General features: G+C 45.8%; 1 protein-coding gene across 1 annotated transcript; it reads right to left on the reverse strand.

Moving 5' to 3' along the window:
- Positions 1 to 2,223: 2,223 nt before the first annotated feature.
- On the reverse strand, positions 2,224 to 2,704 carry LOC9266050 (uncharacterized). Its single transcript, XM_015773732.3, has one exon. The coding sequence runs from the start codon at positions 2,701 to 2,703 to the stop codon at positions 2,395 to 2,397; it is 309 nt and encodes a 102-aa protein (XP_015629218.1). The 5' UTR covers position 2,704; the 3' UTR covers positions 2,224 to 2,394.
- Positions 2,705 to 11,962: the final 9,258 nt, after the last annotated feature.

Genomic DNA, 11,962 nt, shown 5'->3' on the forward strand with positions numbered 1-11,962 from the left:
TCCTCCGCATGCACCCCTAATTAAACGCCCATGCAGAATTAATCATATGGCTCATCTAAGGGTCTGTTTGGCACAGCTCCAACTCTAACTTCACCTCTGCTGGAGCTGGAGCTGGAGCTCAGCCAAACAGTTTCAGCTCCACCAAAACTGAGAGTGGAGTTGGGTGGAGCTCTCTCACAAAATATACTAGAGTTGTGGAGCTAGGTTTAGGCAGCTCCACAACTCCACTCTAGACTTAACTCCTGGAGCAATATTTAGGAGTTGGAGCTGTACCAAACAGGCCCTAAGAGCAGGTACAATAGCAGGCTATAAGCCAACTGCAAATATATTTTAAGAAGATAAATCAGGAGAGAGAAGAGTAGCGAGCTACAGATTTGTAGCCCGCTGTAGCACGGACTCCAAGACGCAGTGTGTCTATGACAGGTGGGACTAGATATTAATAGTGTAGTATGTAACTATTGTATGAATGAGCTATTAGATTAGCTATAAATAAATTAGAGCCAGTAGTTGGCTATACTATTGAACTTGCTCTAATAAAGAGCATCAATGTAGAATTAATCCCGTTGCTCTGACTGCATCTGCATGCTCAAGCAGTCATTGGGTGGATCTGTATGCCAAAAGCGTCACACGCATACATGAAGACCAAACACAGAAGCGCACTCTTGGAAGATTTGAACCAGAAAACACATCACGCCTTCTGTCATAAAAAATTGACGCCCTCTAATATGTAATATGGGATGGAGGGAGTACTAAGTTAAATCTCATCTCATACTGTATTGCTATATTTTAAAATGATGAAGGGAGTAACCTACTACTTCCTCTGTTTTAAATCTCTCTATTTCAAATTACTTGTTCTAACAAACATTATAGTAGTACAAACCAAAAGATGTGGTAGATTACATGGTTACCCTCATTCAATACATCCTATTTTTTTAAAAAAGCAAATGAGTCAATAAGACTTGAGATTGTATTAATGTATGACTGCATCAATAAAAGATAGGGAAGGAAGATCTTTTTAAATTAAAACTACTTTGTAATAAAAGTGATAAGTATTTTGATATAAAATTTAAATACTAAAATAAGTTGTATGAAATGGATCAAGTATATGTAGGTAAAATTCTTTACATTTTAGGATGAAGACAACAGTAGTAGCAAATAACTGTTGAAGGTCAGGATCTGGGGACCTATCACGTGCTCATCCTATCATACAGCAACTTGTGACACTGCACTAGTGCAGACGATTCCCTTGTGTGGCCAAGATAGCCAGATTCATTGATTCAGGGACCTTTGCTTTCATCATCCCACCAATTCAACCTTGCTTGCCGGCCAGAGTACTGAAATAATTTCAGGGCTCCTTTGGAACAAAGTAATTTTAGAGGATTGGATTACTATGAAAAAAAATTCCATTACAGGCATTTGGAACAAAGGAATGGCTTCTCCAAATTCCTTTGAAAGTCTTTAGGACTGTCTCAAATCATAGGAATTTTGAAGGATTGTCAACATGAGATTCTACCGCTAGAAAAAATTCCTTTGTGTCTATCTTTCTCTCTTTCGATTCATGTGTTTTTGTTGTGTTACATTCAAACTGTAATTCCTGGAGTTTTCTTGTGTTTTTTCATCCATAGGATTTGAGATGACAAAGCAATCGAATTCTATTTTTTTAAAAGGAAATCCTGCGTTCAAATAAAAACAAAACTCAGGCTGCTGCTCATTCATTTGAAAAGGGGAAGAGAAAGAAAATAGTAGTGATAAAAATACAAATGGATCAATGAGGGCCAGTCCGCCCACTACATATGGAGTATTATATATTGCCCTTTTCTTTTTCCCAATCATCAACGTGAAGATCATCCCCACTAGCCTAGGAGTATGAATCTTGTTTTGACACAAGAAAGAGCATTGGTGGCCATGCGGGTGCGCATGCGGAATTGCGGAGTAGTAGTCCACTACTAGCTAGCTAAGCTAGTGATGCAGCTGTGTGAATTACTTCTAGTTTGTGTGAGTCGCAATCATTGAATTCAAATGGAAGTGGAGTACATACAAACATACATACATGCATGTGCTTGATGTTGATGAGTTGATAATGCATCATCATTACTGTTGTTCGCAATTATCCTGATCCTTTAACTTGAACTGGAGTAGTATTTGGGATTCAGATCCATGTCATTCATTCATATCGGAAATTAAGTATTACTACATAGCAGTAGAAATTAAGGAGCCATCTCATCTCATATGACTGAATTTATTGAAATGATTGGTGATTAGTATTACAGTAATTTGTTTGTAGGCGTGGCGTTATTAGTGAACTGGAGTAGTAGCATACATGAGAAAGAAAGAGGAATACAGGCGGTGGTGGTATACGGTATACGTACAAGGTAGGTAGGTAGGGGTGAGCGGCTAGGCATCGGCGTCGTCGTAGGAGAGGTGGAAATCGGTGGTGCAGCCGGCGGCGTCGGGGTCCTCGGCGCCGCAGCAGTCGTAGAACTTGGCGGCGTAGGGTGGGTCGCCGTCGCGAAGCTGGTAGTACCTCTTCTGGTCGTCGTGGCGCCGGCACACGAAATACGACGGGTGGAACCTGCAGGAGAGCCGCGTGTTGCCCGACGGCGCGTACGTCGCCTTGCACCGCCGGCACAGCTTCTCCTTCTCCTCCTCCTTGCCGCCGGTGGTGGACTCCATCTTCTCCTTCTCCGATGATGGGGATCTCATCACCTCCCCTCATTGGGGTGGGGATCTTAATTTCTTCTTTGCGTTAATTAGTTGGGCCGGGGCCCATCTTTCTTGTTTTCCTGTGGGCCTGCCTCTTATTCGCCTCGCCTCCTGTCTGTGGGCTACTTCATTCTTTTCTTGCTTCATCAATTCAACCCCGTACCTTCGTTTTTCCGTTTATTTTTACAATCGCTTATTTATTTTATGGGTCTTTGGTCCCTTTCTTAACCCCACTTTTTTAGTTTCAACCAAGTGACCTAAACATACCTATGACGTTTAATTGCTCTCCGACACATGCACCACCTATGGGGTGTATGGATAATAAACATTTTCAAAGGCTTTCGCCCGATTAACAGTTTCTACGACCGCAGTATATTTTTTTCCCTTTTCTTTATAAAGTTACAATAAATACTCCATCCGTTTCGAAATGTTTGACACCGTTGACTTTTTAGCACATGTTTGACCATTCGTCTTATTCAAAAAATTTTATGAAATATGTAAAACTATATGTGTACATGAAAGTATATTTAACAATAAATCAAACGATATGAAAAAAATAAATAATTACTTAAATTTTTTGAATAAGACGAATGATCAAATACGTACTAAAAAGTCAACGGTGTCAAACATTTTGAAACGGAGGGAGTACATTACAAGCTATCTTCGCTACATGGCAACTTCAAGCAATGTTCATCTAGGGGTGTGTGTGAGAGAGAGAGAGAGAGATATACACACACACTAAGGAAGACTTCATATTTTTTCTTAAGGATATGCCCGCCAAAACTTGCACAAAACACCCTTCAGCCATTAGTTCTCTTCATTCAACGGTTGGATGTAAAATCTCTATCCAAAGTTGACAACGATATACCAAACCATCGTCTCCAAACCTTGGCATGCAAGTATGATTTCTTTTTCCTCGTTACACCTTTGTACCTTGATTTAAAACCACAACTAATGAATTGGACCAAAATTAAAGTACTTGCATATAAGATTTATTGGAGCTTTGTCAAACACAATATCATTCCGGATAAGCCAAAGAGACCAGCATAAAACATAAATGTTCATACTAAAATAAGCTTTTTGATTTTTAAGTCAATAGGACTAAGCTAACTCCCGAACAAAACAATTATTGAATAGCGAAATCCTAACCAATATATATGCATTGTTAATCCACAACACCAGAATTTCATGGTAATTGAACAACTATTATACTCCCCTTCCTAAAATATACGCATTTTCGGATTTTGACAAGAGTCTATGAGATTTTACTTTTACTAATAATATTTATATAAAATGAGTTGTTTTAAATAGAAGAGTTTCACATCATGATAGTTTTGTTTAATGATAAATATAGCAATATCATCTTACATGACTAATATTTTTTATTTTCTCGCTCGTCAAAATTCAAAATGTTCAATTGCTTATATTAAAAATGATGGGTGTACTGTATACGATTTTTTTTCCGCGAGCAACATTGTTGGATTGCATAGGTCACAACCGAAGCTAACGAATTCCCAACTACTAATTATGACGATTAACAAATTAAGGACAAGCTAGCTAGAGAATCTTTGACGAGAGCTAGCTATATATTTGGCATGTATTAGCAAAGACAAAACAGTACTGCTACTAGGTAGCTAGCGTGCATATAAAAGATCAATCAAGGATTATGCATGCATACATCCAGAAAACAAAATTAAGGGAAATTAATTAAGTTACAGCTCGATCGATCGTCTCCCATCTACCAACAAGGACCACACTAAGCTAGTCGTTCCTTTATTTTCTTATGCTTTTGCATGCGCAGGCACAAAGTAAATTTTCAACGGTTTAAAATCAATAAGGAGTTGCTGTTTGGATGAACCTCATGTTAAAAATCTTTCAAATTCCTATAGTTTAAGACAATCCTAACGAATTTCAACGAAATTCAGGAGAGCCATTTATTAGTTCTAATGGTGATGGAAACGGGATGTCTGATCTTCCGTCAGGTGAAGATCGATTACTCTTGATGGTGGAAACTTGACACACACGATCATGCTTTCAATCAACACAATCCGTCGTAGCACCACGTCTTCTCTAGTTATTAACCGTGTCAAAACCCGTTTAACCTCGCCGAGAAGGCTAATCCCTACGTGCGAACCGGAGAACAAAATCAAGAACAAGAAAGACAACAACTCAATTGCAGATGAATGATTAATCACGAACTGAAAGTTGGGATTCCACAAACCGAACTAGCGACGAAACTGCGATGGCAGAAATAATCTAAGAAAAACCCAACCCTAATTCAATGATAGCTACTGAATATATAGGTTCTAGGATCGACCTCGAACCCCTGGACGCGTCCTCATCGGACTCCGACATGATACAAGGCCCAACGGGCCCAAAGATGGTGACACAACACCTGGTCAGATTCTGAACGCCTTCTTCTTTCGATGATTTCCATTAACTCGGAAGGAATTTTGACGTGTGACCACACCCATTGGAAAGATAGTCTCGTTAGCTTTCCATACATATAGAACGTCAAAATCGGAGTCCGAATGCAATCTGAGTAATGATTTTAGTGTCGATTGCTCCTGGAGCACGAGGTGGACTCAAATTCGATATAAGGCGGACCTTCATCTTGGCTTGAACGTCCATGACGACCTTTTCCATCTTCTAGCCTCTCTCCAAGTGCTACATCATTCTCTCCATAGTTACTAATCGTAATTAAATTAATAGGTAGTAATCTATCCTCAAAATTACATAAAGAAGTACTCAATAACAAGCTCACATGTAAATTCAATTATCAGACGCGAGTTTTAGTTATTGGACCTTACTTAACAACTTGAGAAGTAAGAGTACTTTGTGTATCTAAAGGACTGATGTCTTCATCAAATGGATCATACCGCAAATTTGCAATTGAGTTCTTTCCATAGGAATTTAATGCTTTAAAATTCCTTATAATTTGTTTGCTTTAAAGAGCCCTAAATATAATTAAGCAACGATGTGATTCACACGGTCGCTTAACCTGCATGGAGAATAATGTGTGTCGACAAATATCCAACAGACTACATATATATACGTAGTTCCTCTGTACTCGTAAAGGAAGTCGTTTAGGATAATATTTAAGTCAAATCTTAGGAATATAAATCATGAATAACACTTAAGTTGTTGAGTTTGAAAATGTAAAAAATTATATGAATAGATTTGTCTTGAAAAATACTTTCATAAAAGTGTATATATATATATATATATATATCACTTTTCAATAAATATTTTTATAGAAACAAGAACTAAAAGTTGTGTTTTGGAGATCGTGTTGATGTCCTAAACGATTTTCTTTACGAGTAATAGGGAGTATATGCATCCGATTAAGTAGGACAGATTAATTAAGATGATCGTCATGGAGTAATAATATACTCGTATTGGGAGCTAGCAAAACCGCGTTGCCAGAGTTTAGTCTGCGGCCCAGCCGATAATTAATCCAGTAGTCAAACTGATCGAGTGACCTCACAGCTTACGTACGTAATAGTGGTCGCCACGTGTCGCTCTATCCGACTATCTACCTATAGATCATCACAGATGGAATGGAATTTTGGGGTTTAGGGCCTGTTCACTTTGTTGACAAAAAAAACCTTACCAAATTTTAGCATGATCAAAATTTTGGCATAGTTATTAAAATTTTGGCATATTATTAAAATTTTGGCAACTTGCTAAAATTTTGGTAGGATTTTTTATATAGTTACCAAAATTTGGCAGCAAACTAAATGTAGCCACTTTTTTTTAAGTAATTTTACCAAAATTTGGTAAGGTTGAAAATGGCATAAAGGGCCTATTCACTTTGATGCCAAAAAAAACCTTACCAAATTTTGACATTGTCAAATTTCAAAAATAGATACTATCCCTATCTCAAAATAGATACTATCCCTATCTTTAGCTATGTATTTGTATAGATCCTTGTGTACGTATATATGCATAGTAAACGGAGGAGTAGATGGTGATGGGACAAGGTGTATACTCCCTCCGTCCTAAAATGTAAGTATTTTTAGCTTACATATGTATCTAGATTTATAGCTAAAAATATTGTGTTTAGATTTATAGCTAAAAATGCTTATATTTTGGGACGGAGGGAGTAGCAAACAGGTCAGGATTCGGCACAAACGTAACATCGCCTACACTGGGACTATATATGTACCGTGTACCGATTTAAGAAAGAAGAGGTAAAGGAAAAATATATATCTTGGGGTTAATTGGCCGCGCGCTGCACTGCTTATTACTAGCAAGAGTGTCGATCTGCAGTGTCTTGTAGTTGTATACTACTGGCAAAGTGGCAAGGCTGAGTTAGAGAGGTTGGAGAATGGAGATCCAAGAACAGAGCGTGACCTCCGATCCCCTGTCGCGCGCTCGCCATATGTACAGTAGAAATAATCACCCAACCTACTGCCTCTCGTGGTGTATGGTGGCTGTGTTATTTGCTCAGGTTTCCAACCCCTCTCCCTTCTCGTTCCACGCGCACGCTTTTCAAACTGCGAAACGGTATGTTTTTTTTACAAAAAGCTTCTATATAAAAGTAATTTTAAAAAAAATTATACAAAATCATATTAATCTATTTTTAAAAAAATGGCTAATACTAATTAATTGCATGCTAATAGATCACTCCGTTTTTCATGGGCACTGTGCTTGTTGGGAACGGCTACTTCCGAACATAGCCTATATACTCCTGCTTCCTGTATCCACTGAATGTTACTACTGCTCTGCTCTTCTCCTCAATAGCTAGATACTACTATTCCCTCCGTTCAAAGTTACAAAACACTTTTGAATTTTTTTAAGTTAAATTTCTATAAGTTTGATTAATTTTATAAAAATGCAGCAACTTTTACGATATCAAATTAGTTTCATTAAATCTAATATTGAATATATTTTGATAGCATGTGTTGTTTGGTGTTAAAAATATTGCTATGTTTTTCTACAATTTTTTATCTTAAACAACTTTAATTTAGTAAAAAGATAAAAACGTCTTTTATAATATGAAACGGAGAAAGGAGTAGATAGGGCTCTCCTCTCTCACAAGGACACCACAGTGGCTAGGGAGCCGTGGCGACCCAAGGAGATAGAGGCACCACCCCTCAAATCCAGGCCGGATCCGGCGAGGAGCAATGCTGCGGAATGGAGCGTTGGCAATGAAGACGGCAGTTAGGCCTCTCCCATAGGGTGTGGGGCATCGGTGGCTAAATCCAACGTCTCTACAGTCGGATCCGTCACCCCCGCGGCCGAATTCGGCGCCTCCTGTCTAGGCTCGTGGCAGGAGAACGGTGCGAGGAGGCACTATAGCTCAGAGACGATTGCCTGCTGCCGTGGAGGTAGGGGTCTAGCCACGGCGGCGAGGCCACGGGAAAGCGGAGGAGGCGAAACTACGGGTCAGCAGCGCGAGGCGGCGGTGGATATGGCCGTGGAGGCTGAGGCGTGGGTCCGGACGGTCGCCTGCGGGGATGCGGCAGCTGCTCCTTGGCTTGGGGAGAGGCGGTGATGACCACACATGACCGGACCTCCATGGTGTTGTGGTGCATGGAGGATGGTTGAGTGCCATCGAGCTGGTGCAGGGGTGCTGGCCGGTGGAGGGGTGCCGGTGCGGCGAGCCTACATGCTGGACGAGGTCGTTCGGGTGGCAGGGCTTTTGTCACGCCCCGAACTAGTACCGACCGGAACTAGCCCGTGACGCTCCAAATTAACCTGTTAATCGATACCAGTCCCAGGAAACAGTGCTGGTATCGCAGGAAGACGGATTATCACAGCAACAGAGGTCTCTTTATTATAGAGTAGAGGTACAGTCATGTTGGGCTGCGGACAGATCCCGAGCTCACAACTGCATTACAAAAGGGGGAAACGGAAGCCAGGACTTGGACCAAACAACACAGGCGCGACTTGGGAACTAGGCCGAAACCCTAAAACTCATCGAAGCCGGCTTGCTCCTGGAAGAACTCCTCATCAGCAGGATCCGCTTCATCTTCTTCAGCAACTGGGGGGATTATTTATATAGAGCAAGGGTGAGTACGGGGGTACTCAGCAAGCCATGGGAAATAAGTGTTTAATGCAGGCTTCAAGGAAGGCTGTTGTTTTTGCAGTTGATTTTATTTGAACTCTTTTCTAAAAACAACTAAGTGAGTGCTTCTCAAACGACACGGATGAGACAGTGCGTCTCGTCCGGTCGGAGTATGTGTAATGTATCAGTCTTTAGAATTGATTCAAGGTTGGCACCCGGCCAACAGCTTTTCAAACGGCCACCCGGGCCAACAACTTTCAAACGGCCACCCGGGCCTAGCTGATCCCATCAGCTGCAGATTTTTCAATCATCGAACCCCTTTCCACAACAGCAATTTCACAAGCAGTAGTCAAACAAAACTACGCTAGGAATCACCTCACATCCGCCCATGACCGTGGGCACGGCTATTCGAACAGCTTGTTAACCTCTGCAGAGGGGGTACACTTTACCCACACGACATTACTAACCCGGATCTCCCAGCCCATGGGGATCCGCCACGTCGGGAGACCTCCAAGCTTTCATGACAAGGCATTTCCAAAGCCGACACAGGTTTACCATATGCCGACGAGAGGGGTCCCAGACCAACAACTGGTTAGGTCCCAGACCATACTGTGCCAGGAAGCCCAGGGGTCCTCCCCGACACCACCCCGGCGAATCCACATGTCTCTCGGCATCAAGGCTCCCCTGATAAGCTAGTTACTCAGCCAGGGGTGTCCCATTCCACCCATGTGGTCGTACTTGTCTTATGTTCGGATGAAATTCCAAGGAAACGGTCCTTAGGTGCAAGAGCGGGAAACCGTACACCCGGTACGTTCCCCGGTCCGCGGTTTTGGAAATTCATTTAGTTCGCAAGCACCGACCCAGGTGTCGGGTTTTCCAAGTCTTTTGTAAAACCCAAGTTTTACCCAAGAAGTTTTTCAGAATTTTAAGTTTGAAGGCGTCCGTCGATACTCGCACAGGGTGCACGAATATCGAGACGCAACTAGATGGTTACAAGGGGACACGATATAACAATTATCAAAGGAAGGATCAAATGCAACAAATTAGGTAGGTCCGCCAATCTGCCTTGCAGACGGGACAACAGATTAAGTGCGATCCTATCAATACATAATATTTTTCAAGCAACATAATTAAATTTCAATTATAGGCTCAAGATGTTCAAAGGTGGCTTGCCTTGCTCGAGATCTAGAGCTTGATCCTCGAAATCCTCGCACTGCGGGTCTTCGGGCTCCGAAACTACACGCAAAACGGGACAACTCAACAAACGGCGAAAATAAAGCCCTATTAATGACCTCTAAGCGTGCCATTAGATAGATCTCGAGATTTGAGGAATTTTGGAAGTTGAACGGAGTCAAACGGATTTACGGTTGGGAAGATATTGAATTTCTAATATTATTGGATTTTTGGTCTAAAGGAAAAATGATTTAATTAAATCCTTTTTGGAAAAGAAAAGAAAAGAAGGAGGGGGAAAATTAGACTTCCCTCGGGCGGCGAGGGCGCGGCCCGAGAGAAAGGAGGCGGCTCGGCCGAGCTAACTGGGCCGGCCGGCCCGAAAGGCGGCCCAAAGCGCGCGCGGGGGAGGGGAGGGAGGGGGCGCCGGTGGACCGGGCTCACCTCGCGTGGTCCCGAGTGGGACCCGCTTGTCAGCGGCTCGGCTCACCGTGCGGAGGGAGCACGCGGCGCACGCGCGTGGGCGGGGGAGGGATGCGGTGCACGCGCGCGGTTCGCGGTGGAACGGATGCGGCGGGCCCACGCGCAGCCTCACGGCTCGCGGTGGAACGCGCGCACGGGGAGGGGCTGACCGGGGTCAATTCGACCCGGCCTTGGCCGAGCTTGCGCCGACGTGGCGCCTACGTGGCTGCCACGCGGGCCGGCGGGAGGTAGACGACGACGCCGGCCGGAACGAACGGCGGACGACAGCGGCGAGCGGCGGAGCGAACCACGGCGATATAGGCGAAAGCGAGCACACCGGGTGGTTGCACGAGACGAGGGGAGACGAGCCAACGGCTCGGATTCGCCGGAGGGAGCTTGACGGCGGCGAATCGCGGCGGCGGCAACCGGCGGCGGGAGGAGGGGAAAACGGCGACGAGGTCACAAGGGGCCGATTCCTGGCGGCGAGAGCATCTACGCGGCTACGGGAATCCGATGCTAGCGTTGGATTAGGAGGAAACGCATCGAGGGAGGCCGGCGACGAGAGGCGCTTCCGAGCTCGGGCAGCGACAGCGGCGAGCACATGGCGAGCGGCGGCAACGGTCGGGGCGGCGCCGGCTAGCTACGGGGAGGCTACTCGTGCTACTACCCGAGTCTAAGGGGAGGAGATGGAGCGAGGAGGGAGAACGGAGGGATGCACTACCGTGCGGGCGGGGCGCAGTGACGAGAGGCCGACGGCGCGGGAGTAATCTCTCCGGCCTCGGGCCGGGGAAGAGGAAGGAGAGGGCGCGCCCGGAGTCCCCTTCCGCGTCCTTGCTCGTGCCGGCTCCTCCGACACGCGCAACGACGAAAGGCGACGGCGAACAGAGCACGGGAGGCGGCGGCAATGGCGTGGAGGCGAACGGGAGAGGAAAGGAAAGGGGGAAGCTTAGGTTTATAGGGGCGGCAATGTCAGTTTGGGAGAGGGGAACCGACATTGGACGGTCAAGCCGACGAGCTGGCGCTCCGGCTAGCGGCCAAAACGGCGACAGGAGGTGACGCCGGCGAGAGGGAAAAAGGAAGAAAAGGGGGGAGAGAAAGGGGGCTTGTCCCTTGCCTCTTCGGGAAAAGGAGGGGGGAGCGGGGCGACGCGGCAGAGGGAGGAGGGACTCTGCCTCCGCCCCTTGGAGGCTAGCGCGCGGAGTGGCGGGGCCGAGGCGATGATGACGGCGGGGCGGTGTGGAGCGGAGCGGCGACACGGGCGACAGGCGCGAGCAGGCGCTGACGACGGCGGCGACCAGGCGGTCGGCCACTCGGCACTCGCGCGCGGCTTGCAACGGGAGGCGCGGCGGATGGAGTGGCGCGGCTCGGGCACGCGCGCTGGCTGCGGGGCCGAGCGGCTGCAGGCGTGGCAGGGCAGCGGGGCCGGGCGGCGCAGACAGCGCAGACAGCGCAGGCATGATGCGAGCGACGACCACGCGGGCGCGCGCGCGCGAACGACGCGCGGGGAGCGGCAGCGAGGGAGCGAAGAGGAGGGCTCGGCTCGGCGCGGGCGGCTCACGCACGCGCGGGCAGAGCGGAGGGAGCGGAGGAGGGGCGTTCGGCGCGAGCGGCTCA

This window comes from Oryza sativa, chromosome 3 (assembly GCF_034140825.1).
Source record: "Oryza sativa Japonica Group chromosome 3, ASM3414082v1".
NCBI lineage: Eukaryota > Viridiplantae > Streptophyta > Magnoliopsida > Poales > Poaceae > Oryza > Oryza sativa.

Bases quoted from the DNA above. Each gene is read 5' to 3' on its own strand.
- LOC9266050 (XM_015773732.3), bottom strand. From the start codon at position 2,703: ATGAGATCCCCATCATCGGAGAAGGAGAAGATGGAGTCCACCACCGGC.